The 26,521-nt window shown below is 50.2% G+C and overlaps 1 protein-coding gene across 3 annotated transcripts in view; it reads left to right on the forward strand.

Moving 5' to 3' along the window:
* Positions 1-25,538, forward strand: part of LOC133349111 (rho-associated protein kinase 2-like) — a 41,701-nt gene extending 16,163 nt beyond the window's left edge. Inside the window, exons 8-35 of one of the 3 annotated variants that reach the window (XM_061562304.1) lie at positions 146-290; positions 727-865; positions 1,919-2,010; positions 2,673-2,832; positions 3,025-3,091; positions 4,281-4,295; positions 4,751-4,839; positions 5,677-5,725; positions 6,519-6,654; positions 7,436-7,527; positions 7,991-8,237; positions 9,959-10,065; positions 11,269-11,428; positions 11,939-12,099; positions 12,626-12,810; positions 12,990-13,059; positions 14,635-14,738; positions 15,316-15,502; positions 16,466-16,559; positions 16,983-17,077; positions 17,392-17,580; positions 18,258-18,435; positions 19,024-19,094; positions 19,237-19,325; positions 19,441-19,519; positions 19,882-20,158; positions 20,998-21,229; positions 22,347-25,538. In XM_061562304.1, coding sequence (XP_061418288.1) covers positions 146-290; positions 727-865; positions 1,919-2,010; positions 2,673-2,832; positions 3,025-3,091; positions 4,281-4,295; positions 4,751-4,839; positions 5,677-5,725; positions 6,519-6,654; positions 7,436-7,527; positions 7,991-8,237; positions 9,959-10,065; positions 11,269-11,428; positions 11,939-12,099; positions 12,626-12,810; positions 12,990-13,059; positions 14,635-14,738; positions 15,316-15,502; positions 16,466-16,559; positions 16,983-17,077; positions 17,392-17,580; positions 18,258-18,435; positions 19,024-19,094; positions 19,237-19,325; positions 19,441-19,519; positions 19,882-20,158; positions 20,998-21,229; positions 22,347-22,350 — 3,513 coding nt within the window. In that variant the 3' untranslated portion in view covers positions 22,351-25,538. Of the gene's footprint in view, positions 1-145; positions 291-726; positions 866-1,918; positions 2,011-2,672; positions 2,833-3,024; positions 3,092-4,280; positions 4,296-4,750; positions 4,840-5,676; positions 5,726-6,518; positions 6,655-7,435; positions 7,528-7,990; positions 8,238-9,958; positions 10,066-11,268; positions 11,429-11,938; positions 12,100-12,625; positions 12,811-12,989; positions 13,060-14,634; positions 14,739-15,315; positions 15,503-16,465; positions 16,560-16,982; positions 17,078-17,391; positions 17,581-18,257; positions 18,436-19,023; positions 19,095-19,236; positions 19,326-19,440; positions 19,520-19,881; positions 20,159-20,997; positions 21,288-21,525; positions 22,312-22,346 lie in introns of those variants that run through there. The other 2 variants (XM_061562302.1, XM_061562303.1) reach the window with 2 other exon arrangements.
* Positions 25,539-26,521: the final 983 nt, after the last annotated feature.

Below are 26,521 nucleotides of genomic sequence, written 5' to 3' on the forward strand. Positions count from 1 at the left end.
TTGGTGGGCGAGAGTATCTGAGGCCATGGGTGAATGTGCGCACGGGTGAGGTGAGGGTATTTGGCGAGCGGGGACACGCACGATTGGGAGTGAGGGGTGAGCGAGCCGGCTGAGCAGGGTGTACCTGCGCGTGTGGCGCCTGCAGGAGGGCATGGTGCGGTGCGACACGGCGGTGGGCACCCCGGACTACATCTCCCCCGAGGTTCTCAAGTCGCAGGGCGGGGACGGCTACTACGGCCGCGAGTGCGACTGGTGGTCCGTGGGGGTCTTCCTCTACGAGATGCTCGTCGGTGCGTCCCACTGTGTCTCCACAGCCTCACCGCTGTGACAATAATTAGAATCGTAAAGGATTTGCGCTTTAAGGATTTTAATAGTGTATGATAGATGTGCATGTGATGACAATGTATTACCTAATTTATTAAAATATATTCTACGCTTAAGAAACACGCGTTAAATCACGTGTCTAAGAGTCGATTAGAAATGATTATCGCAAATTGTTAACAAATTCGTCCAAATGTCACGTTTCCGTTAATGGAATGAATGAGACGGAATAAACCAGATTCAACAATCGAAACAGTACAAACCAGACCAAAAAGTAATTGCTGATTGATATTGGAAATGCTCACTGAATCGTGGGGAGGGCGACACGTTAAACGTTGTGCGACGGTGAGCGTGCGGAGAGAGTGACCGCTTTGTGCGTGTGGGGTCCGTGCGGCATGCGATCAGGTGACACGCCGTTCTACGCGGATTCGCTCGTCGGCACCTACAGTAAGATCATGGACCACAAGAATGCCCTCAACTTCCCCGATGATGTGGACATATCTAAGGATGCCAAGAATCTCATCTGTGCCTTCCTCATCGACCGGTACTGCCATTGTTCCTTCCGTTATTAGTGAGTGTGTGTCGTTTCGGTTGTTGTTACAGTTTTTGTCTTGTATATATACACACACACATAACTACATTTGTTTAATTTCAATCTATTAAACAAGATTGTGTTCTTAAATTGTGTTCTAACCCAGGTTGCCCTCGAAAAACAAACAATGTTGTTTCCTGTGTCTCAATCGGTTATTTAATCTCCTGGTTCAATAATTGGTGCAACAGTATCTCAAGTCTCATTTTAAAGAGAGTCCTGATGCATTGGGATGTTTGGCCAACACCAATGGCATCGCATGTTTTAGCTATGGGAGTAAACCGGGCAAAAAACATTCGGATTAGGGGAGAACATACAAAAACTCCACTAAGGTGCCCAAATCGGGCATCGAAGCCAGGCCCTTCTTGCTGCGAGGCACATGTGTTACCACCGCGCCATCCAGCCACCATTTATTTTTATATTTGTTGTTGGCATAGTGAACGTCTTAAAATATGAAAGACATGGATGCTTCTCTTTCTTTTCTAATAATAAACTTTGTTTAGAGTCTTAACACGAGGAGCCTCGAGAGATGCTGTACAACTCTATAATCAACTAATATGGAGGGAACATAAAATAATGTAGAGACTTACATTGCTGTTCATATAGTAACATAGGTGTTTCTTGCTTGTGATTTATGATGCTGTGTGTGACATGCCCTGCGTCGTGCTTGGGCACGTGCATTTATCGCGGCACGACAACACCGCGGAAACGCAGCCGATTGCTGTATACATTTCGAGAACAGGTTTTATACGTGCTTTGGTGAGAACGCGTTCCAAAGCGGTGAGAGTGACGCTTATTATGAGGCCGGGATGTTTTTAAAGCTCACGTTTGAGAGAGAGAGAGAGTGTGTGTGTATGTGTGTATCGTGTGCCGAGAGGGACACCAGTCTGATGGGCACAACCCCATTGCTCCCGCCCTCGTGAGATCCTGCTCAGGCCTCTATATTTGAAAGCGCGTGTTTTATAGGCTTGAGAAAATATTTTCACATTTTGTTTATTTTTCTTCCAGAGAAGTGCGGGTCGGGAGGAATGGGGTTGGGGAGATCAAGAGACACCCCTTCTTCAAGAACGACCAGTGGACGTGGGAGAACGTCAGGGAGAGTGAGTGATGTTGAAAGCAAGATTTGTTTTTAACTCGCTGTACACAATTGAACAAATGCAGGTGAAGCTAAATCTAGGTGAGGTGATAGCACATCCTTACGACATTGGCCCTCACCTCCTGCAACATTTTATAGTAAACTATAGCCACTTGGGAGCTGAATGGAAGGTCTTTACAAAGCACTGTGAAACTCTGCCAAGCCTGAATAATCGGAGTGCAGTCATTACACTGGCGGTGGTGTGAGTAAGCATCTGTTGTCTCCTGAAATTGGACAGACGTTCACGTTAACATGGGCCCAGGTGCAAGCCATTGAATGGCCCCCTGCCACCCCCCCAAGCCATTGAATGCCCCCATGCCCCGTCCAATTTTTCTGCTCCTTTTATTCGGAATTGTGATACCTGATGTAGTTGCATCACCTGTCCACTCAATAGCTACGTGCTGCACCTGCTTTGAGTGTGTCGCAAGGCAGCGTTGTGACTGTGCAGTTTAATTTCTCACTGAATATTTTTTGGTTCGCTGACAGATTTGAGTAGATTTTCACTGTCTAGTTGCAGCCCATAGTGAGAGTCATACTGGATGTGGTGTCTCCAGTGCTGAAATATTTTCCGGGTCACTGGCCTGGACAAATCCAGCTGAAATAAATCCCTGGTTGTGCCATCTGCAGCGGCTGCACCCGTGGTGCCAGAGCTGGTAAGCGACACGGACACAAGCAACTTTGACGAGATTGAGGAGGACAAGGCGGAGGACGAGACCTTCCCCGTGCCCAAGGCGTTTTCCGGGAACCAGCTGCCCTTTGTGGGCTTCACCTACTACAGCGACTACCAGTGAGTAGGGTTGCCAATATATTGACTAAGCTGGAGTGCCAAGTAGGTGCTGGAGTGGATGCTGTGGCCAAGGTGGGGGATGGTAGCGAATGGTGTGAAAACTAAGTGGTTCCTTGAGGCTTTGGGGCTGTGCTGACGGAGCGGCCATACTGGAGGGAGGGACCACCTCGTTACTGACGCATGTCTTTGCAGGTTGTTCAGTGTGAATGGCACGGAGGTGAACCGCGCGTTAATGAACCAGCCCCTTCAAAGCAGTGTGGTACGTACGTTACACCTCTTCGTGTTGTCTTATCTATTCGTGAATTCTCATCACGCACACTTCAACACATTTACAAGGGCAGTGACGTGTGACCAATTAACCTGGAATGCACCCAACCTCGTCAGATAAACGGAGATGTGCCTGGTTAGTGCTTGGATGGATTAACACCATCATGCATAGAACAGGTGTTATAGGTGGTGTGAGGCTACATTTTCAGCATTGGGCAGTGTAGAAAAATACAATGTTGTACTGTATTATGCTCGAATGTCTATATTCCCAACATTCAACCCGCACTGACCAGCGTGGTGAAGTATGTCAGAGAAACCCTACGACCGACCTGCACAACGTTGGAAGGCCCATGACCCAGCAGTGAATCGATAAAGGGTTGTAAAAGTTCAAGGGCAATGATGATGAAATTGTTGCACACACCTACTTATCACAAGTACAGTCCAGGCGTAAGCTTGTTTTAATAAAGTGGGAGTTTTGCAACGTGAGACATTTCGCAGACAGTTGCTGCATGTGACAGCCCAACCCCTAACGCTGCACCGACCATTGAGTGGCCGAACCAGTGGTGTAAAGAGTCCAGCACAGCATTTCTGTGTGGTAATTAGGCCGTGCGTGCGTGTGTGTCAAGCGCATGGGAAGGGAATAGTTAATTTCTGCCTTGGTCATGAATCTGTGTTGCTGAGGCAAGCAGGTCGTATGTATGCGCATGTAAATGAGAACCTGGGGCAGTGGGGGGGTGCTCACCGCTCGGCCCGTGACATTTCCCTCCCGGCTGCGTGCTATGCCTCGGCAGACCCATCGCCGCTCCGCTTGGCGCCATTCATTTTGCTTGCGTGTTTATTCTTTGCGCGTCATGACGTGTGTGGGTTTGTGTTTGCGAGGATTTGCGCTCGCGTGCCCCTTGTGCTCGCGGTGGAGATTCGCGTGTGGCGAGTTCCTGCTTTGCACTGCTTCGGCAGAATCACCGCGTGGTGTTGCACATTTATCACCTTTGAATGCTTAAAGAAAAACATTGAGCTATAAAGCCATATTCTATGGTTCTTTCGGTAAAGTCACATCGATAGATACGTGACTTTACCGAAAGAACCATAGAATATGAATTCCTGCAGTCACGAAAGTTTTAAGTCAAAACTATAAAGCCATGCTAATGTCATCTTTTTTGTTTTGCTTAATTTCCTTTTAGGAAAGCAATAGAGAGGTGAGTTATTGCCATTCATTCTTTAAATAGTTTTATAATGGTTATAAATGTTAAAGGGGACATATATGTTTAAATTGCCTTTGTAAATCTTGCTGGCTCTTCAGCTGACAGTTGACCTTCAGGGGATGAATTCTTTAAGCATTTCCTGCATGTTTTTGCTGCTACATTTTATTTTTCCACCAAACTGCCTGTGGCTTTTACACGTAACGGAATGTATTTTGCACGGCCCCGCTGCTTTTTCTCACAATGCAACACAACGTAATGCCGTCCCTACCCTGCGGTGCAGTCACTTCATTCAAATATAATTTCCATTCCATTCTGGCCATGGGTTGTGTAATAATGGTTGTGTCACCGTGCCAGTTCCTGTTTTGTGTTCCTCTCTCGTGTTCCTCTCTCGTGTTACGCCGTGCATCTGTGATGCCGCGTCACCGTGGTTACTGCCCACTTTCGTTCAGGTTGACAAACTCCACCAGAAGGTTTATCAGCTGGAGGAGCAGCTGCACAATGAGATGCAGGCGAAGGATGAGATGGAGCAGAAATATCGGTGAATGGCTCACCCGCCCACATGCACACCTGCATACCTGCCAGATCATTAGCATACATAACATGGTTGACCAATAGGGAGCCATCCCTTGACCGCAGCCAGGCATCGATCAGCCTTCCATTGTTTATGTAGCATATGGAAAGTCCTCCCATACAGCCATGGAAATCTTCTCGAACTACGTGGTCAAAGATGTAAAATAGTGTAGGGGCCAAAGGATGTCCCTGTCGCACCCCAAAGTGAAACAAAAACGCTTTTACCTGGGCCAGCCCACCATCATGAAGGTCCCTTATGATTGTGATCAGTGGGTTAGGGATGACAAAAGCACAAAGTATAACCCAGAGCCCTGGCCTATTGATGATATCATAGGCTTTGCACAGGTCAATAAAACAGAGATGTAGGTCCTAGGTCCTGCTGAAATTCCGTATACCTGTGCTGTAGCAGACGGACAGAGAAAATGGCATCCTTGCAGAACCACCCCGGTCTGAAACTACATTGGGGCTCCGTAAGCCTCTCCTGCACACACACACCCAGCTGTGCACACATCCACCTTCTTGTACACTCGCCCGCCCGCCTGCTTGCACGTGTCCACCTGCACACCCACCTGAGGGCCTGCAGTGCTTCTGTATAGCATCAATCTGGAGATGCGGTCGCAGTTGAATGCCCCATAAACCAAATTGTATTGTCTTGTTTTAGCATGAGTCTCCATGGATGGAGCCCTTGATGATAAGTTGGCCGTGTATGGGTCCCCAGTCCCAATGGGTTTGGGTTATGTTTGTTATGGTTATCCTGGACAATGCTTCAAGTAGTATTTTGACCTCTCACCTTTTGCTTCTGCAGGAACACAAACATTCGGTTGGAAAAGATCATGAAGGAGCTTGATGAAGAGGTATGAAATAGGCCATAATTGCTGCCCGTCGCTCTGTTATTTACTTTGAAAGGCACTTGTTTCACAATCGGCGTGCAAGTTTACTGCATTTGTTTGCCACTAAAGTTGCACAAGAAGTTACATCTGCTGTGTATGATCATACCTGTGTGCTTGCGTACCTATGTCTTGTGTGTGTCTTGTGTGCGTTGCCGTGCCCGTGTGTGCATGTCTGTACGTGTGTGTGTTGCGCTCGCTAACAGTACTTGCCCCAACAGTCTGTTAAGGCTAGACGGGGGATCTTTGTCTTTTGTGTGTGGAGCGGTAGTGTAGAGGTTGGCATGCTGTGCTACTAACCCGGCAATCCAAGATCAATTCCCACTCATGGCCAACACAAGTGACGAGAATATCTGAATTGGTCTTGGGCCTAGATGGTCGAGTCAGCCTCAAATGAGTACCTGGTGTAGTGTGTAAACATTGCCACGCCGGAGACAAAGGCCGTTGGATATGGTGCTAACAGCACTTGCCCCAACAGTCTGCTAAGGCTATATGGGGGATCTGTGTCTTTATCTTTTTTTTGTGTTTGCACACGCTAGCGTGTGTGTGTCTCTGTTCTTTCGTTTGCAAGCACATGTCTGTGTGCTCCTGAGCGAGCGTGCGTCTACACTTGAATGCACACGTGTCTGTGCGCAAGCATGTTTGCTGTGTGTGTGTGCGTGTATACATTTTTTTTATTTTACCAGGTAAGGCCCACTGAGCTATATAGCTTTTTTCAGAATACTTGCGTGCCTGTGTGTGCGCAACCGGCACCGTGCAGACGGCCACTCGCAAGAGCGTGGAGGTGCAGGCGCGGCAGATGGAGCGCGAGAAGGCCCTCTTACAGCATAAAGTGGTGGAAAACCAGCGCAAGGCGGACGCCGAGGCCGAGAAGAGACGCAACGCTGATAACGAAGGTGGGACTCGCTGGGGTCGGAAATCACAGGTCAGGGTTAGGTTTGGTGAAGCTTGGGAGGAGGTGGCGGCAAGATGAACGGTTTAAGGCAGGGGTGGGGAACTATACGGCTTGTTCACACATTGGTAGCGATATTGTTATGGATTCAGTTGGTCCATGCCAAGGGTATATATTTATCGGTACAGCTGTGAAAGCCTAAAATGGGAAATGCTTATGGTCTGTAGCCACATGAGGCGTACCACTTCAAAACAGTCTGCAAGCATTTTAGCTGCACTATTCTGGTACGAGAGGGGTGTTTATTTTAGACTGGAAATACTCTTGAATCAAGTTTATGGCCGCTTGGTCACAATTATCGCTCACTGCAAGGGCCACAAGCGGTCATAGAAGGAATTAAGGCATGTGTTTGCCCGCTAAAGGTATTTGAAAGTCCTATTTGGCCCTTGGTGAGGAAAAGGTTTTCTACCCTTGTTGTAAAGCAGTGACTTGGCGAGCCCCCAACTGGTCCCCACGGCCCCCCAGCTCTCGTGCCCCCCCCCCCCTCCCCCTTGTTACTAAGGCCGTAACGCAGAGACCACATGTCCACGCCGCAAGTTAACGCGGTGTTGTAAGGGCACTTTTTATGTTGCGCATCAGTGCTTTGTTGCTGCAACGTGGCGCTGACGTTTCCCGCGCACATTGAACATTTCTCCTGCATAGTCTTCTCTTTTTTTATTTTCTCATCTGACACTGCCCTGGCCCAGCTCGCCTCCACCCTCACCCCCTTCTCCTCTCTTGTGCTGCAGTGGCGAGCTTGAGGGAGCAGCTGGAGGAGATGAAGCGGCGCAACCAGAGCTCCCACGCATCGAGCGAGAGGGTCACTCAACTGCAGAAACAGGCACGCACTCTCGCTCCCCACGGGCGCATCGGTGACCAGCACCACACGGCATTCTATGGCATTGAAAAGCAACCGACGAGTTTTTAACTGTATATATGTGGAGTTTGAGATGACATCACGTGTAATGACGTCATGGGGGAGTATGTGACGTTATCGCCTTGGCCGCAAATCTTTATTAATTGTTGCTGTGTTTTTATCGCCAAGTTTTGAGCAACCCTTTGATCAATATGGCCATTTTTCTTTGTGTTGGTCCCTCAAAACAACGTTTTAACTACCATTTCATGTATATTGTATCATCTTTATGAGAGTTATTGGGACGCCAGCAACAGACAGATAGTCATCCTAAATTGAAAAGCGTTAAAAAGTTAAATTGGCTGTGTGTTTGAGAGTCACGGCACAGGCCTGGCACCCCGGTCTCATCCCTCGCGCGTCTGTCCGTGTGACTCCATCGTTCGCCCCTCAGCTCGAGGAGTCGACAGCGCTGTTGCGCGCGGAGACGGAGGCCGGTGCGCGAGCACGCAAGGCGCAGGCCGAGGGTGCAAAGCAGGCCAGCGCCCTGGAGGCGGCGAACCGAGAGCTGTCGGAGCGAATGCGTGGCCTCGAGGCGGCCCGCCTGCGCCAGGACAAGGAGGTGCTGACGCTGCAGGCTGCAGTGGAGACAGAGAGGAGAGACCGCACACACGGCACCGAGATGAATGCCGACCTGCAGGGTGAGAGCAAGGCGCAGCTGCTGCCGATGGCATGAGCGAGCACGAGGCTTGACATTACACTAACCTCGATACTCGGCACGAGCCCTAACCTTGGCCCCCAACACTCGCCCTAAGTTTACGTTTATTTTATATGTTACACGGATGATACCGTTTAACCAGTTGCTCGGTTATAAGGGAGATCCGTGGTGCGTGAGCACAGCAACAACAAAACAAAGATAAAAACTTCAATATTACAGAGAACAACGACAGGGTCCTTAAGGAATATTGCACAACTGACTAGCCTCGACACTCGGCACGAGCGTGGATACTCGGCACGAGCCCCAACGTAGCCACTGAAGACTAGTTCTAGTCTTGACGCCCTGTAGTACCCCAGGCCATGCGATTCAAATAAAGAGCTGAGTGGTCCTCCTCTATTGTAGTGTATCACTCCCCATGCTGCTGGTGTTCCAAATTCATTGCCTACACATTCACTCTGCGTGTTAATTAATTAACCGTGGCATTCGTGAGGCGATCAGTGATCCTGCTTATTCTAGATAAGTGACACTTTCCCATGCGGTGCTCAGCGCAGTTGCCACGTGACGGCTCTATCTTGAGATAGCGAGTGCCCGTCCCCCCGGTGCTGGTATGTTTAGCCTCGAAGTGGCAGTGTGCCCCTACAAGGGTGTGCGGTAAGAAATGCCAGCTGGCAAGCCACGCCAGTGCCTGCCTGCATGTTCGTGAAAACGTCCAAGTGAATAATAATATCGAATGTGTACGCAGGCAGCCCTTTTGTCAATCCACTGCTGGATGAAGGCCTGCCCAAGCCTTGTGGGTCGTGAAGGTTATTTTACTGCACTTCATGCTGCTCAAGGAGGGTTGGCGAAGGGGGGAGCATATACGCTGGCACGTAGAAGTACGGTACAAACGTGGAATTTGCTCATTGCCTTCTGCTGAAATGCAGGCCTATAGTAGCCTATTATACCTGTTTTTCTGCTTGTTGGTCACCCATCTAAGTCCTTTCAAGTCCTTAAAAAAGCCTGCTTAGCTTTCGAGGTCTGTTGAGATTGGCTGCATTGCATGTGATTTCGTCATCGGCGCATGCAGATTAGCATGAGGAAAAATTAAATGGGGTATGTTAAATATAAAAATGAAATGTATATTCTCACAAAGTGTCATCTACATTTCAGGCATTTTTAAACATTGTTTCGTGAACAGGCGCCAGTGTATGCAGCCAAACACATGCTCTGGGACAGACGCCACCGTGGTTGCTACTGGCCGTCACTTACATAGAGTGCAGGCAGGGCAGCGGCGACGGCTCCGTCTCGGGAGTAATCTTGAGGGGGCGGCGCTCGTCTTATATGGCAGCGATTGTCGACACGGCTGTGTGTGCGGAGACGGCGTGGGTCTGAGAGGCACGAACGGCACTCGCTCGCGCACACGAAGCCAGCGTGATCCGAGATGTGGCACTTACAACTCCGCTGCCTGACCGTGCTGTCGGAAATCACATCGACCGGTTTGCATTAGGAATGCAAACCCCCGTAATATCGAGAGCGATGCTCGTTAAAAATGCCGTGTACCAGGTGAGGGAGCGAACGTGTAGAGGGAGAGTGTGACCTTACGTGTCGTTTTACAATCTCTTAGAGAAACGTCGAGGAATGAGGAACGCGACTTTTAAAATGCTCTTTACTTGTTTTGCACAACCACACGCACACATTCACACACGTGCACGCTGATGTACACAGCACGCATCAGCTCCCTGCAGGACGAGGTGAAGGAGCTGAAACTTGCTGTGTCACGGACCGAGGCTGAGAAACGGCAGCTTCAAGATAAACTCAGCAATGTGGAGAAGGTGAGGAAACCCCCTTCTACCCTGAGCAGTGGTGCCTCGTGGACATTCTGTCCCTGAGGGCCACTGGGCTCACGGTGGACACTGGGTAATGGGTTGACAATGGGTGACTGGTAGGCACTGGGTACCTGCCAGACGCTGGGATCTTGGTGGACACCAGATTCCTGGTGGACGCCGGTTCCCATGGCCGTAACCATGAGCGCGATCAGAGATGCAGGTTTGTGAAATATGCGTGTCCTCTTCAGGATTTAATTTGCACTGTTGAGGCAGTCTAGTGTCCTTTAAAAAGGATCTGAGAAGCAGTTTAATGTTTAAACAGAGTAACCCTGGTTAATGCTTCGTCACTTGCAGTCATAACATAAGCCGAACTTGCCAGTGCAGCTTAGTTTAGCACCTTTATTGTGTTAAACATTAACCCAGCCGTGGAACCTGTTATTTATTTTGCGTGGCGAGCCTGTAGAAACTTGTGTGAACTGATGATTGTCTCTTGTAGAGTGGCTGCTGCATCTGCGATGGTTATTTTTGTTTTCCTATTATTGAGCTTGTTTACCTCAGAAAGGCTCACTGATTATCATGACTTTTTCAGGGCTATGTACATTCCAATTGAGTCATTTGCATATGATTTTTCAAATTTGGCAAATCTAGATCCTGTGTGTGAAAATGCGTCTGCCTTAATTAAAATTGAGTCTTGCAACACTTGCTCGACTTGCACCTGTGGGAATCGGATTATTGCCTCTTCCAAAGGTGGTGTTTTGTTTAGGTTAAAGAGCAAACTAAATTGTACTGAATGAGGTCAAAAGGAAACTTAAAAGATAGAAAACGACGAATTCTTGAATTAAATTGCAGCTCCCAATCCTGACAATCCACCACCATGGGTTGAATCGCCAATGTGGCCACTGGAGATGCAGTCTTATCTTAGCTGCACTCATTCCGCGTGCTACCACATTTAGAGCGAGAGCTGTGTTGCATTTATGTTGTGCGGTGGTCCAGGCTCAATTCATGGATACTTTTCTTTAAGATTATTATACGATATTAAAATATTTTGGCGAATTGGCCAAATAGAACTGTATGACAAAAAAATGCAACTATTTAAAAAAAGGAATGGGAAAAAAACTAGTTCATGGAAGAATTAGATTTGTCGCATAACCAGACTCGGACCTTGGCTGTCACACTGACATCATCATGTCCCCTGTCTCCACCCTTCAGGAGAAGAACAGTGTGCAGATAGAGCTCAACTACAAGCTGAGCACCCTGCAGCAAAGCTTGGAGCGAGAGGTGGCGGAGCACAAAGCCACCAAGGCCTGGATCGCCGACAAAAACCGGAAGTACGAATCCATCGAGGAGGCCAAGTCGGAGGCCATGAATGGTGAGGCCCACAGGCGCGCACTGCACCCAGCTGGGCTAGACGCAGACCAAGCGCTCATGGGAATGTAACATATCTCGGTTATGTGCCAATCATCTGTTCTCTGTGAAACAAATGTCACTCTCCATCATTTTCCATCGGTAAGGATTCCAGTTATCTCAGTGCTCTAATCAACACAGAGGCTCGTGTGATTTGGAGCACAAATGCATGTTAAAGACATCAGTCAAGCTGTGCAGGAAACTAAGTGGGCCTGGGCAGGACACATCACTGGAAGGAGGGATTGATGGCCGATGGTAAAGAATAATTATGGAGCGACAGGGGAAAGTGCCTAGGAGGACTTTGCTAGCTAGATTGTTACATGGCAGGATCTTGCAAAAGTTAGACGGTCTTGGGAGGCCTTTATCCATTTGTGGATTGATCATGGCTGATGATGAGGAACTGCTGCCTAAAAGGAGCCTTCCCCAGAGAAAGACTGCGCCGTGTGTTGTGGTCGCGACGCTTGCCTGCTTGTAGAGATGGAGAAGAAGTTGTCGGAGGAGCGGGCAATGCGCCAGAAGGCGGAGAGCCAGCTGGTGGAAGCGGAGAAGCACTGCTCCATGCTCGACTTTGACCTAAAGCAGGCAGTGCAGCGTGGGGAGCAGCTGGGACGGCACAAGGACAAGCTCGACAAAGAGGTGAGTCGGCGATGGCATGGTCGAAGATGAGGAGAGGCACTGCAATTCTGTATTTTCCACTGATTAATGGTTCTTCTTGCATATGGCCGAATAAATAACGTCACAATCGACGTCCAGAGTGGTTTAGACCGGAAATAGCTTCAGTTGATGTGCAGTGGATTGCTTTGATGCCTACAATGAGTTTTTGGAGTTCACAGTTATCTGCTACCGTGTGGTTAATAGTCTGGTCTGTGTTTCTGCAATCCCATGCTGGGCTTGCTTTGAATTTCCATTTTTGAAGAAGGTTGTGGTCGGCTGATCGGCCGTGACATGTGTGAATTCTTTTGATGTGCACCATTGTTTTCACGATAGATTATATCATCGTAGGTTCTTTAGTGGGATCGGTGATGATCAGGTGCTTGTTTGAAATATTGGTGTCGCCATTTCCCCGAGACGTTAAACACCTCCGACAGGCGACGGTGAGCGGTAGGCTGCATCTCGCTGTCGTCGCTTTGCTCTGACCGTGATCGATCGATGTCGACGGCAGCTCAAGGACCTGCTACTGCGGATGGAGCAGGAGAGCCAGAAGCGGCACCTGACAGCCACTGACCTCAAACAGCAGTCGCAGCAACTGGGCGGGCTGCGCGCCAGCGAGAAGGCGCTCAAGCAGGAGCTGAACCTGCTGATGGGCGAGAAGCAGGCACTGGAGAAACAGCTGGCCGATATGCGAAAGTACGCAGCACAACACTCGCGCTGTTCTCCGCCGCAGACACCCGGCAACGCACTCGCTCGCCCGTACGCTCGCTCACTCACCTGCATGACCCCGAGCCTCTGCCACCAGCTTTAACTCGGCGAGTGAGCCGCCGACACGTTTTTACCACTTGCGTTTATGTTGGTGACTGCTTTGGCAGGGAGAGGTACGAGACCGACGGGCAGATGCGTGAACTTCAGGACCAGCTGGAGACCGAGCAGTATTTCTCTGTAAGTATTTTATCTTTTAAATGGAACAAACACTCGCATTGGTATTTTTAGACATTTGCAGCCAAAGTTAAACTTTTGTCAGGTGGGTCATGACGTGCAGAGGCTCTTATAGCCTTAGCACCATTTGTCGTTCCTCTATTTTCACATATTTCCACAGACAGGTTTAGGTAATAGATATTTAAAGAGCGATTTACTGTATTGCATCATAACCCCAGCCCGCATTCCATCGGCACTCTGAATGGAGCCTGACCACTGTCATCCGTAGACGTACGTCTGCACACTTGTGATGAACGCTTGGAAATTGGGAACCCGCCAAACCCACTGGGCTGCTACATGACCAGCAAATTAGTCCATCTGTGTGGGCCTTTTGAGTTTTATCCCTTTGTATGTGTGCTGGGTTTTCTCCAGGGTTCTTTGGTTTATATCAACATGCAATTTACGAAAATAGTTTTGTGACTCCTTGAGCATGGTTTGGCTCTTTGAGGACAATAGGATCACTTGGTAATTGAGGCTATTACTATCTTCAACAGCACACACAGTGTATGCCATGTAACTTTTTTCCATAAAGCATTATCTGTCCACTGTTCGATGAAGGACTCTCCCTATGCTGTCGCCATCCCTCGTGGTCCAGTGCCACTGCTTCCTATCTCACTCACGCACATGAACTAATCTCATCGCTCCATCTCCACGGTGGTCGATGGGTTTTGTCCTGTGATTGGCAATCTGTTACCAGTCTCGTCCAACCACCATCCCGTTTTGACACGTGTCCTGCCCAGGCCCATTTACTGTGACTAATACTTGCTCATTACTCATTTTATCGCTGGCTATCAATTATCCCAGGTCATGAGACGTGGGGAGGGATGGCCTGGATTAAGCTAAACTACCATGAATACAAAACATGCAAACGAGTCCATAAAAAGGCATTTATTATGTACCTGCATAACATGGGAGTGAAGACATAGAATAGGTTATTTGTTTTTATTGTTTCCTAAAGCAATCGGTCACTGAGTCACAAGTGAGGAGGAACTCATAATAATACCAACTCGTGCTTCAACAACCACAGAATAACCTCATCCACAACCCGGTCGTCCAACATTCACTGTTTATAAAATGTGGATATGAAACAGTCAAAACAATGTCTAATGTGCTTTGGGAAAACTATGGTGATTTTTGGCCGTACTGTTAATGTGGGGCTCTGCACAAATGGATTCAAGAATCCATTGCTGCACTGCAATCTTTTGGCCACCTCTCAACCTAAACCTGGCAGGCCCTGGCTGAGTCCTGCTCAGCTCCCTCGATCTGATGAGATTGAGCTCCGGCAGGGCTCCAGCAGCCAAGACATCCCCAGTCAACTTGATCGGTTAAGATGTGACCATAAAGATACTCAGACTCGTAGGGACGCTTGGACTCGTACAGAGACCTCTGACTACCTCTTTCTCTCTACAAAAATATTATGGCCACCGCTTCTGGACAGTGATTGAGATGTGGTCACATTGAGACGTTACATCAAGCCGCATGCTGTGTTGCGTTGTATCAGTGGCATCAGTATAGAAGTGACTTGTGCTGTGTGTGCAGACGCTGTATAAGACTCAGGTGAGGGAGCTCAAGGAGGAGTGCGAGGACAATCTGAACACCACCAAGGAGCAGCAGCAGCGCATGCAGGAGATGCTGGAAGAGAGGTGAGGAGGTGGCCGTGGGGGCCCGGGTCAGTGTTGAGCTCAGCGCTCGGGACTTGTGGTTCAGCTTGACTTTGGAGGAACCGCTTTCGAGCCTGTAGAGCATTGAGTGTACAGCTAGGATACCCAATTACTATCCCAAGCAGCCCTCTCAGGAGTGGAGTAGAACTCCTTCCTCAAGGTCTACGACCTGGCTTTGCCCTCGCTGAATCTGGCCACGGGCCACACGACCCATGGATCGGATGCACTACAAAAACCCTGAGCGGCAGACGCACGACGTCCGTTCTTATCACACATACGCACACAAACGTGCGCGCTCGCCATTAGCTCGACCAGCGGCCAGTGCTGCTAGCGGATTGGTGACATTGGCATCATCATCAGTCACGTATGACTGGGCACAACCTGTAGGGGGGTATCCCGCCTTCCAAAGGTATTTCGTCAGTATGGCCACCATTTTTAAAGAAAACAGAGCAATCACAAATAAGCAGCCGATTACAACTTTGGTTAATTGACTTAATTGACGAGGAGCGACGCTACCAGTTCAGTAGTAACGCAGTGACGCTCGCTCGTGCTGTGGCAGGGACTCGCTGGCGGCGCAGCTGGAGATCACGGTGACCAAGGCGGACTCGGAGCAGCTGGCGCGCTCCATCGCGGAGGAGCAGTACTCGGACCTGGAGAAGGAGAAGATCATGAAGGAGCTGGAGATCAAGGAGATGCTGAGCCGCCACAAGCACGAGATGGCCGCCAAAGACCACACCATCACTTCGGTGGGACGAGCACGGCATCGCACGCGTTCACGCGCGCCTCACAGCTGCCGTTCTTCACGAAGTGACGGGGACGCCACACGGCGCTTGTGCCAGGCTAGGTGCACATTCGGCCTATCACGTGCAGTGGTAAAGGCTCGCTGCCTGGAGGTCACGGGACAGATCTAGGGGTTATGGGTGAACTGACTGAGATGACTGGCAGATGCACCGCTCGTTTTTGTGAGCGTCGCTCCGCCGTACTCCGTTGATGTTGGAGGGCGGCTGCCTCCAACTGCCCAGTAGCGTCCTTCATTAACCTCCTGCACACACAGACACAAGCACGCATGCAAAACGAGAGCCAAATAGGACTTTCAAATTCTTGTTGGGCGATTCACACGTGAGCACACACACACACACACCTTAGTCGCTTGAGTTTATGCAAACTATAAACAAGTGTAAAATGTTCCCTGATTATACACGATTAGTCTGGCTAAGATGCTTGCTCATCGATGGATAAGTCTTGTTTTTCGGGGAAATTTCCAAGTGTAGACCTCATGTGTGGTCACGTGAAAATTCAGTCGTGCGCCATAAGTTCCGCACCCCTGCATTAAGAGAGAGCGCTCGCTCCTTTCAGACACACCGACTTGCCGGCTTAGGCTCCTGTGCGGCACTTAACTCCCACACGCGGAGCAGCCCCGCTCTCATTGGCTTCCATTATGGTAGCAGCGCGCTCATGGCCTGGACGGCACATAGCAGCCGACAGTTGCTATAGAAACTATTGACCCGTTATAATAAAGGAACATGACGTTCACCTCGTAAATCTTTATTAGCTTCTGAAACTTCCCCGAAGCAGTTTAGGAAGTGTTGAAATGTACCCGTCGTCAATATAACGTCGTTGGTCCACTTGCGCGGGCGCACCCTTGCACTTTGGAGTTTGCGCACCAGGTCTGAGCCGCTTCTTCTCGTGGTCTGTGTGTGCGAGCGCAGCTCGAGGAGGCGTACAAGACGCTCACGGCCGACGTGACTGCGCTCGCCAGTGACAAAGAGGAACTCAATAACCGGCTCAAGAAAATGCACGACGGTACGTGGCCGCGCTCGTGCCTGCCGTGGCCGCTCGACCGGTTCGCCCTTTGGCCTTTGGCACCGTGGCTGGAAATGGGATATTCACTCCGGATGTATTCACTTGTAATATGTGTGATTTTTATCGAGTATATAAATACAAATTAGATCGGTATCGTATGAAAATACAATACAGTGTCGCTTTATATAACCTCTAAATGTGACCACATCTTAGATGTTGGACAGAAACAGTGGGAGTATTTATTTTATAGAGCTAGTAATAGGCAGGTGAATAAATAAACTTGGGCATTAACTTGAACAAGGCCAGGGGATTGACAGCAGAGGTTTGGGATGTGAAGGTGTGGATGAGGGCCTCAGTGGCAGCTGGGGTCTGGAAAAGGCAGAAGCCGGATGCCTCGCTCATAGGCGGTGTTGCTATGTGCAGAAATGCTTCACGTGGAGGAGGAGGAGAGGGATATCGTTCTGCTCAAGGCTCAGTACGAGAAGCAGCTGCAGTCGGAGCGAACACTCAAGACTCAGGTTCGATGTCACTGCCACCGCCGCCGTTGCCACGTGTGTCGTCTCGTGTTGCATCGCGTTACGCCGGGTGTGGCGCTGTGCGCGGCTCTTGTCGTATCCACAGCGATGACATACGCATTCAGTACCTATAGCGATGTGCGGCGTGTGTTTTTGTGTGTTGAGTGTATATTTGTGTTGGAGCGTGTATCTGTGTATTGAGTATGAGTGTGTAACCCTGGTGTTTGAGGACCGGTCAAAACCACGCTGCAGGTCGTACGTCATGGCACACCCGTTGTGCGGGCAGATGCTTCAACACGTTTGGTGCCGCCACGCAGGCTGTGAACAAACTCGCCGAGATCATGAACCGCAAGGACATAAGGTTGGATCGGAAGCGCGGCAGCAGCACCGACCTGAAGCGCAAGGAGAAGGAGAACCGCAAGCTCCAGCTGGAGCTGAACCAGGAGCGCGAGAAGTTCAACCAGCTGGTCACCAAGTACCAGCGCGAGGTCAACGACATGCAGGCCGTGAGTACAACCACCTGAGTTTAGTGCCGGCAACGCTTACACCCAGGGATTGATTCATCCACAAGGAATTGTTCTCTGCCGCTTGCAGACTTGGCTGGCTTCATCATGAAATTAGCTGGTATTGGTGGGTCATGCAACGACGCCATGTAACATCTTACGACATCCTACATGTGACCACTCGTCTGTATCTCTTGTCCCCAGTGCTCTTATCTCTACTTTTTGCTTATCTCTTTTATTTTACTAATCTATAACTTTTGTCTTCAGGTTCTCTTGTTTATCTCTCACATCACTAATCTGTTTCTATTCATGTCTCAGCGAGCCACATCTTACAGAGGGCCATAGCTCCATGGGCCACTCCGAGCGCCTTCGTGAGGCAACGTGTCCAGAACCCAGACGTGAGATGTAGGTTTAGAGCCGTAAAGTGCGTAGGTTTTCACAGCCACTGTTTTTGAGAATTGCTCCTCGCCATGTACTACTGCGGGCATCTTCAACTCCAGATGATGCCACTCATCGATTGAGATGTAAAAATGGCTCGACAGATCATATTGTGTATTTGACACCCATCAGTGCGGCTACACGAGGTTGCGTTCTGTCATCGCTTCTAACTCCGTGTTGCTTCCTCCACAACTGCCGCCACCTCCCCCACTCTTTACATACCGCCGTCGTCCCCACCGCAGCAAATCGCCGAGGAGAGCCAGATGCGCATCGAGCTGCAGATGGCGCTGGACAGCAAGGATAGTGATATCGAGCAGCTGCGGCAGCGACTACAGGCACTGCAGGTCGGCATTGACACCACAAGCATCGGCAGCGGCCATGGGGACGGCGCCGATGACGACTCGCTGCAGGGGGGACCCGGTGAGTCCCGCTCGCTGTGCCCTCTGCCCCTCTTAATTTAAAGCAGCGCAGGCTGAGGGCAGCTACGTTGGCAGGAGAGTGCAGGGCAGCAAAATGTTAGATGTTTGAGGTATTTTTATGCAGCTGGTCACTGAGCTCTAAACACTGAACTCCAAACCTGGAACCCACAAAATTCGGAATAACTGTGACCCTTGGAAAACCCTGTTTTCTGTACCACGTAAACCAAGCAAGCATGGCTTCTTGGTCACATAAAACTCCAGTCCGTCTTTCTTGTTGAATCAGCCTCGGCTGTTAATCTGCTCGAGATACTTAAGGCTGCTGCCACTGCTGTGCGACTGTTAACGCCACGTGTCTCAGGACCATGGCTTCATTTAGTCGGGTGGTCTGTCTGGGTCATCGACCAGCACATGACGTTCAGTATACCTCTCATTATGGCTGTGGCTACTAGTCTCGTGCAAACTACTCTGGTGTACCAGCGACCTGGAAAATATTACCTGAAGAATAAAGCCCTGTTCAGGAGAGGGTGGGTTTTGACCCCTCCCATCGTTTTGTGTTTATCTCTGACTCAATGCCATTGCTCTCTTGCAGAGACGCGTCTGGAGGGCTGGCTCTCTGTCCCAAACAAGAATAACATCAAGCGCTACGGCTGGAAGAAGCAGGTGAGCGTTGCTTGACTCCCCCTACCCACACCACACAACTGAGGCCGGCTGCCGGCCACCCTGCATTGTGGTTGTTGTGGTCTCGCTTGCCTTTGTCGGGTCTGTGTTCGGAGTGTAACGCCGCGTGTCCCTTTGCGCTCAGTACGTGGTGGTGAGCAGCAAGAAGATCCTGTTCTACAACGACGAGCAGGACAAGGAGCTCTCCACTCCCTACATGGTGTTGGACATCGAGTGAGTGACCCGTGGGGCCCTGCTGCACACGAACGTGCACCTAGAGATTTGGAGTTTCCACTTGACGAATGTAACTTGCTCCCTAACGGTCACCTCTCTGTGTTTGCGCATGCAGCAAGCTGTTCCATGTGCGGCCGGTGACGCAGGGCGATGTCTACCGCGCCGAGGCCAAGGACATTCCCAGGATATTCCAGGTACGGTGGACAACGTAGCAGAGCGGGCTTAACTATCCTACAAATATACATCCCCGATGTCTTTGATATAATAGAAGCCCAAATCTTCATGAACTTTGACTCGGCCCTCACCGTGACATCACAGAGTGAGTTGAGGCTGCTTCCACTGTGTGGCCGATAATTACCTGGCACCCCTCGTAACCAGGGATTATTTTCTGCCGGGTCTGTCTAGGTCGGTCAAACAGAATATATTTCTGCACTCGGAGCACCGCATCAGTTTTAAGTTCTGGTTATCGGGAAGTTGTAGGATGCGATTGTGCCCATTCACTCGCGTGCGTACGTGTGTGCATACGTGAATACCCATCGCGTGTGCCCACCTTCAGATCCTCTACGCCAACGAGGGCGAAAGCCGCAAGGAGCTGGAGTTCCCTCTGGAGCCGCTGGCACCGCTCAGCGAGAAGGACCGTGACGTGTGCGTGCCGCACAAGGGCCACGAGTTCATCCCCACCATCTACCACTTCCCCGCCAGCTGTGAGGCCTGCACCAAGCCGCTGTGGAACATGTTCAAGCCGCCACCTGCACTTGAGTGCCGGCGCTGCCACGTCAAGTGCCACAGGGACCACCTGGACCGCAAGGAGGAGGTCATAGCGCCCTGTAAAGGTGGGTGGGTGTTTGTGTGCGGCGAGAGGGTTGCGGCAATTTCACGTGGGACATTGCGTGCCTGGGTAGCAAAGCCAGTGTCAGGTTAGAGCGGTCATCATCATCGTCGGTGAAACAACAAGAAACGTGTTAAAGTGCCTGAGTCCATTTAAAGATTCGTATTATCAGCCATGGTTAGTCCACTGCAAGTTGAAGGCCTACCTAAGCCATTGCCATCCCTCAAAGTCTCCTGATGCAACAACCTCTCTCGTACCTGCACTCCAGCTGATCTCATCACTCTTTTGGTTGCAACCCGTCCACTGGCCATCATCCCTTCTAGCGTCTTGTTCTGTCCAAGAATACTTGGAATTTCACCAAGAGATGGAGAGAGGAACACATGGATGCAAGTTAGATACATTGACTTTATTAAGATACTTATCACTTATTATTTCTAAGGCATTCAAAGTCGGCATGCAAACCTCTAATTGTCCAGAGGATAGCAGTTCTTGCAGGTGCTGCCCTGGTAATGTTCGGTCGTTAAAAGAACAGAGCATATGTGGAGAGCATTTGACTCTTATTTATATTCCACTTCGACCACAATAAAAAAAAAACTCACCACCTTAAAACAGATGAATTGTATTAGACATGTTTTGGGCAATGGTCTTTCAATGAGACTGAACTATAGTTGGAGATTGCCTTGCACAGCCAACACATGTGCAGGCATAGCTCCAGAAGTGATTAGATAAGGCTTGACGTTTTGTTAGCAAGCTTTGCTAGCTTGTGTAAGTTTCCCACCACTCACCCCCCCCCCTCCCGGCGATCCTCACCACGGCGGTCGTGCACGCTGTGTCTGTCCGCAGTGAACTTCGACGTGGCGTCGGCCAAGGACATCTTGCTGCTGGCCGGCTCGCCCGAGGACCAGAAGAAGTGGGTGAATCGCCTCGTCAAGAAGATTCCCAAGAAGCCTCCGGCAATGGAGGGTGGCGGTGGCGGCTCGACGCTTGTGCGCTCCTCCCCGCGCTCGTCCATCCGTGTTCAGGTCAACCAGAGCTTCCGGCGCAGCAGCCGCCAGCTGCCGCAGCCCAAGCCCAGGTACGGTGACGACAGTGGGGAGGGGGGGACACCACGGAGCCCCATGGCATGTGTGTCTGTGTACGTGTGTGGGGAGCGGGAGTGTAGCGGGTCGCGTGCTGCGCTACTAACCCGGTGAAACGAGTTCCATTCCCGCTCACGGTGAAGAGTATCTGAACCAGTCCTGGGTCTCCCCTAGGTCGACTCGACCTCAAATGAGTACCGAGTGCGGTGTGTATACATCAGTATTACGGAGACAAAGGCGATCAGGCGTGCTGGCTACCCCACTCCCTTGTGTGCCGTGCCGGACTTCGTAGGTGCTCGCTAACAACACTTGCCCCAAAAGTCTGTTGAGGCTCTACGGGGAATATTTGTGTGTGTGGTATGATACAGTGGGAGATCGGGCACTCTGGCCTGTGTGTGTGTGTGTGTGTTTTCCCATGTGTGTGTACACCTAAATGTGTCTTTCTGTGTTGTGAAAGTTTGGGCTGGTTCTCCGTGCACAGACACAAACACTACTACGGCACACACATGTTGGTGGATGTTGGTTGGGTGATGACCCTGATGCGACAGTGTCCCTGTGGCCGCCCCCTGCAGGTGGCCCGACATGGCCCCCCGCCAGTGGACCTGGTCTCTGATCGACTCCGATGTTGAGTACAGTTTTTGACGTCGGCGGTGACTGCCCGGCAAGTGTGCCGCGCACGCGTGCGCTCGCTTGTGTGCCGTGCTGTGATGTTGTGTGTGAGCCGTTCGCAAAACACCATCATTTGCATCGCCCGCATGGGACCGCACGCAGGAGCAACAGACGCCCTCTCAACTGGACAAAACCGTGGCCCCAATTCCAAAAAAACCAAACTTCCAAGAGAACACATCTGGCTGCGGGTCACTATCACGCGTGCAGTGTGCGTGTCGGGCTCATTCGCTTGCACTGTCACTGGAAAGAGCGGTAGGGGCGTTGTTGACCTGTGGTTATTCTTGTTGCCTTTTGTTGTTTGTGCGCGGTGTGCTGTGCGGTTCACATTCTTGCTCTTAATTACTGCTTGCTCTACCTGGGTAAGCCGCTACAGCCAGTGGCGTGTGTGCTGCCTGTCGTGTGACCGCCCTTCCGCTCCCCGTGTCTGTGTGTGTCGTTCTGTAGCTAACCGGGATTCCTGATGGTGGTGACGGCAGCCAAGGAGAAAGAGGCGGCTGCTGCTGCTGCTGCTGCTGCGCCTCGTGTGGATTACCCAGCACAGGGCCCTCATAGGGCCCGCCTTCACCAGCGCTTCCACAAGTAACAAGCCAATAATTAACATGATTTATATATAAATATACGAGAATTCGTTTTGCCCATGAGAACATGTGAGCGAAAGTGAGAAGATTGCGCGAGGAAAATTTTTCACGGAAAACGAGACTGTGCAGAAATGAGAAGTGGCGATTGCACACGCGGTGCCAAGCACGGGGGGGCATACCTCGCTCCAAACCGCCTTGCGTGAGCGAGCCGGGTCTCCCCCGTCCTGAACACTGCCGCTGTCCCCACCACCGCCACCCGTTTCCAGAGTGGGTGCTGCCAAACGTGACTGCAAGCGCCTATTGAGGCGACACGACGCGGCGGGAATGGAAGCCGGGAACGTTGGGGCAAAGTTTTTTTTACAAAGCAGTGATGGTTGTTTCCACGGCTGGCTCACCCGGTGAGTGAGGTGCTGTGGACGGTGCGGCCTGCGTCGCTGGTGCAGTGAGCGTGGGACGGGCGCCGTTGCCCGTAATGGGCCAGGTGTCCTTGAGCTATGCAGTAATGACCTCCCCCGGCAAGTCACGTTGACTTGCGCTGCATCGTTAAGCCCACTGCAAACGCCAATCAGTTATGTAGAGCAGTTACAGAGAAATATTAACTGGAACAGGGAAGTTTGTTTTATTATATTCTGCTGTTTTATAATATATCTTTTCTAATATCTGTTTGCAGAAAGGTCATTGAGTTGTCGCCTTACAGCCTCGAGCAATGATCTGCGTCGTTCCGCGTGTGCAAAATTTGAACTGAAATGCAGCGTTTATGTTAAGTTTTTACCAGTTGGCCTGCTGTCGCGTGTAACGCACGCCCAGCTTTGTGTGTGTGCGGGCGCGCCTCCCCTGGGCCCAAAATGCTCTGAATGAAATTGGGGAAGACCATCGAGGGATGGGAAGCAGGGCTGTTGCTGCCTGTTGACCTGCAGCTCCTAAACAGAGATGATGGCAGCTGCTCTTCACGACCCCACAGCACGAATTCGCGATGCCTTCGCATGACCATCTAAGGTGCTGCTTTGCCCAAGCTGGGACCAGGGCAAGGTGTTAGCAGCAGCTAGGGACTGAGAGACTCCTGCTTGCTGCTGCCTTTGATTGCTTTCCCGACAGCAGTGACCGTTGACCTGTGTGGTTAGCCGGCTGCTGGCTGAGGAGACTTGTGCTGGAGGCATGATGATCATGGGAAGTGAAGGATTATTCCTCATCACCAACAATAATTTACAGCCCTTTAGCAATCCACTGCTGGATGAACGTTTGTATGTTGAATTTGAACTTATTTTGCACCGTACGTAGCCAACCGTCTAATCGGAGGTGCGGCCTGCCCACACCGTATGGGTTATGGGGGCTGTTTGACCATACTTCACCACACTGGTCAGTGCAGGCCGGTGAAGGGCGATTCACCAGGTTTTTAGCGTTGTGCGAATAATTGAACCACTGCTTCACCCTCACGACCAGTCTAATGCAAAAATACGATTTTACTGTGTCCATGATCCCGTGCCATCAACCATGAGGCATAGGTCACCATTGGGTTATGGTGGCTCCCATCTGCATCTTCCCAATTATGCAGGTACCACTTGCTATGCAGACTCTTAACACTGAATCATTCCATACCTCTCCTGGGTCTCTACTTGCCGAGAGACTCCGCTAAGTTTATGTCGCTGTAATTCTCTCCGTCGGCTTTTGGTCAAGCGAGTCCCATTTCCTACCACACTGCGCCAACATGATTTCACGCCTGCACGCGACCCGACCCCCAGCAGCCAACTTCCACGGCAAACAGCGATACGCGTTTCTGTATTTTAAATTGCAAATTGTTTATTTTATGTATTTTTTTTTTTTACTTTGTCCTAAATATGCCTTTGAGACCATGACAACTTGTATTGATGGAAAAGCGAAGATGTATTTTGTAAAATGCCCCTGAAGGAACAAAATGTTAGTGTTTGGGTCCAATAAGCGTTTCACCACTGCCCAGTGCCACATGCACCACCATCCGTGGAGAGCAGTCTGCCGGCACTGCCTTGACACGCATCACCCGACGTTAATGCCACAGACCTAAGACCCATAGCTGCTTTCGTAGCACATAGTACTCAGCCCTGTGCTAATCGCGCAGACTGAATACCTATAACCCCCACGTGACCCTGCCCCCCATGGTCCTGATTGTATTGGCTCCTGCACAGAGCGCATAAACAGACGTGGGGCAAACTGTGGTCTCTCTTGACCCCATACCTTGCAATACCCCCATCTGCTGGGGGTGGGGACCCCAGTATCCAATAAGCTGGTACAAGGGTTCGTGGTGGGGGATCAGGTTTTGGGTCCTGGATCCTGTGAACACCAATACTGAGATGCGAGCAAAATGTGAAAATGGGGCCAGTGAAGTGCAGAGGGTTGAAATCGGGTTGGGGTCATTGTAAGGTTGGTCAGAGTTAAGGACAGAGAAGGCTATTTATAGTGGCTGGATGGCGAGTTGGCTAAGGCCATTACTCGTGTATGGTTGGATATCTGGTGGGGTTAAGGGTAGAGGACAAGTGTGTGATTGGCTAGTCATGCTCTGTTACTCATCGACGTTCGGTTTTTGGCCGCACTTGGTTTCTGGTGTTCACAGCTCAGGGCGCACAGCAGGGAGACGTTCTATTCGTCACCGAGCGCAGGGGCCCCAATATTGAGGCTCTCGCAATTTTGGGCCGAGCAAGCTCCCTGCCAAAAAAGTTTGACATAAAATCAAAATTGACCCCATATGACCCCCTGACAACATCGATCTTCCAGGACCTGGGAGAGTCAAAAGTTTGTGCTGCTGCTGTTTGCAGAGGTGACAAAAAAATAAAACTTAAAAAGACTCCTGAGCGAGCGACTGCTGAGGGCGCACGGTCGGGGGTCATGCCTGGATTCCAGATAACTTGCAGCTCCAGGGTTGGTCTCAAGTCAGTGCCACTTCCTGCCATGGGCATTGGTTGTCAGCAAAGCATAAACGAGTGAAGGCAGTGGCCCCAAATGCTATCAAATGTCAAGAGACATTGCTGGAAAGATTGTCTCGTTTGCACTAGGCCTTTCTGGATAAACTATTACCACTATTATTGCATTATTTGTATGTTTCCGACATTAATGTTTGGCACCCACGAAATCCAAAAGTGAGATCCATGACCCTTCATCTTTCGGGGTGCACGGTTACACCAATGTGCTGCAGAACTATACGGGGTGTTTTTGATACTTGACGTTGGTCAGTACTGGACTGGGCAGAATACCAGCACCGTTTATCACCACTGTTAGCTCTGGCCAGGTATTATATTAGCAAACACAAAAGATGCCCACATAGATTACATAGGCTCTTGGGGTAAATGGTGTTAGAGACCTCACATATACAGACAACAGCTGCCATTTTCCACATCACCGTAGCATTTGTGCCAGGCTTGGTGCACTCCGGTACATGTGCTATGCAGTATGCGCAACTGCACATGTATGGGGTATTTGTTGTTTGCCACTTGTACTGGGGGGTCTCATTCGTGTGAGCACGTTGTTCCGACACGTATGAACACGACACCAGTGTTCTTGTCACATGGGGCTCAACAAACAGCAGGGCCAGCTTTACACGACACACACACACGTGCGCTCAGCTGTCTTCTCATGAAAAATTACGGTATCCATGTGTCAGTCTGAAGAGTTGATGACATTGTCCCGGGACAGACGAAGGTGTTTGGATGGAGTCACACAGGATCCCTTGAAACAGTTTACTTTCTGTAATTGGCTACGTCATGGGAGTGTAAAGTTAACGTGCTGCCTGTATATGCGAGGTGTTCATCTTGACAATGTACAAACGGTCACCCAATCGGGGTGGTACATGTGGGGTAGAGCAAGGGTTGCTACATCGTAGTAATTGCATGATTAAGCAATATCACAAATTGTGCTATCACCTGACTAATATGTTAAGTGCATCACGTTTTTATCAGTCATCGTGTGGGTCTACTCTGCTTGTTAGTGTAGCTTCACTGAACTCAAAAGGCACGCTAATGTATTCCCACAAACAGATAAGCATACATTCACATGTAAAGGAATACATAAATACAC

This window comes from Lethenteron reissneri, chromosome 29 (genome assembly GCF_015708825.2).
Source record: "Lethenteron reissneri isolate LAM-NWPU_2019-01 chromosome 29, ASM1570882v1, whole genome shotgun sequence".
NCBI lineage: Eukaryota > Metazoa > Chordata > Hyperoartia > Petromyzontiformes > Petromyzontidae > Lethenteron > Lethenteron reissneri.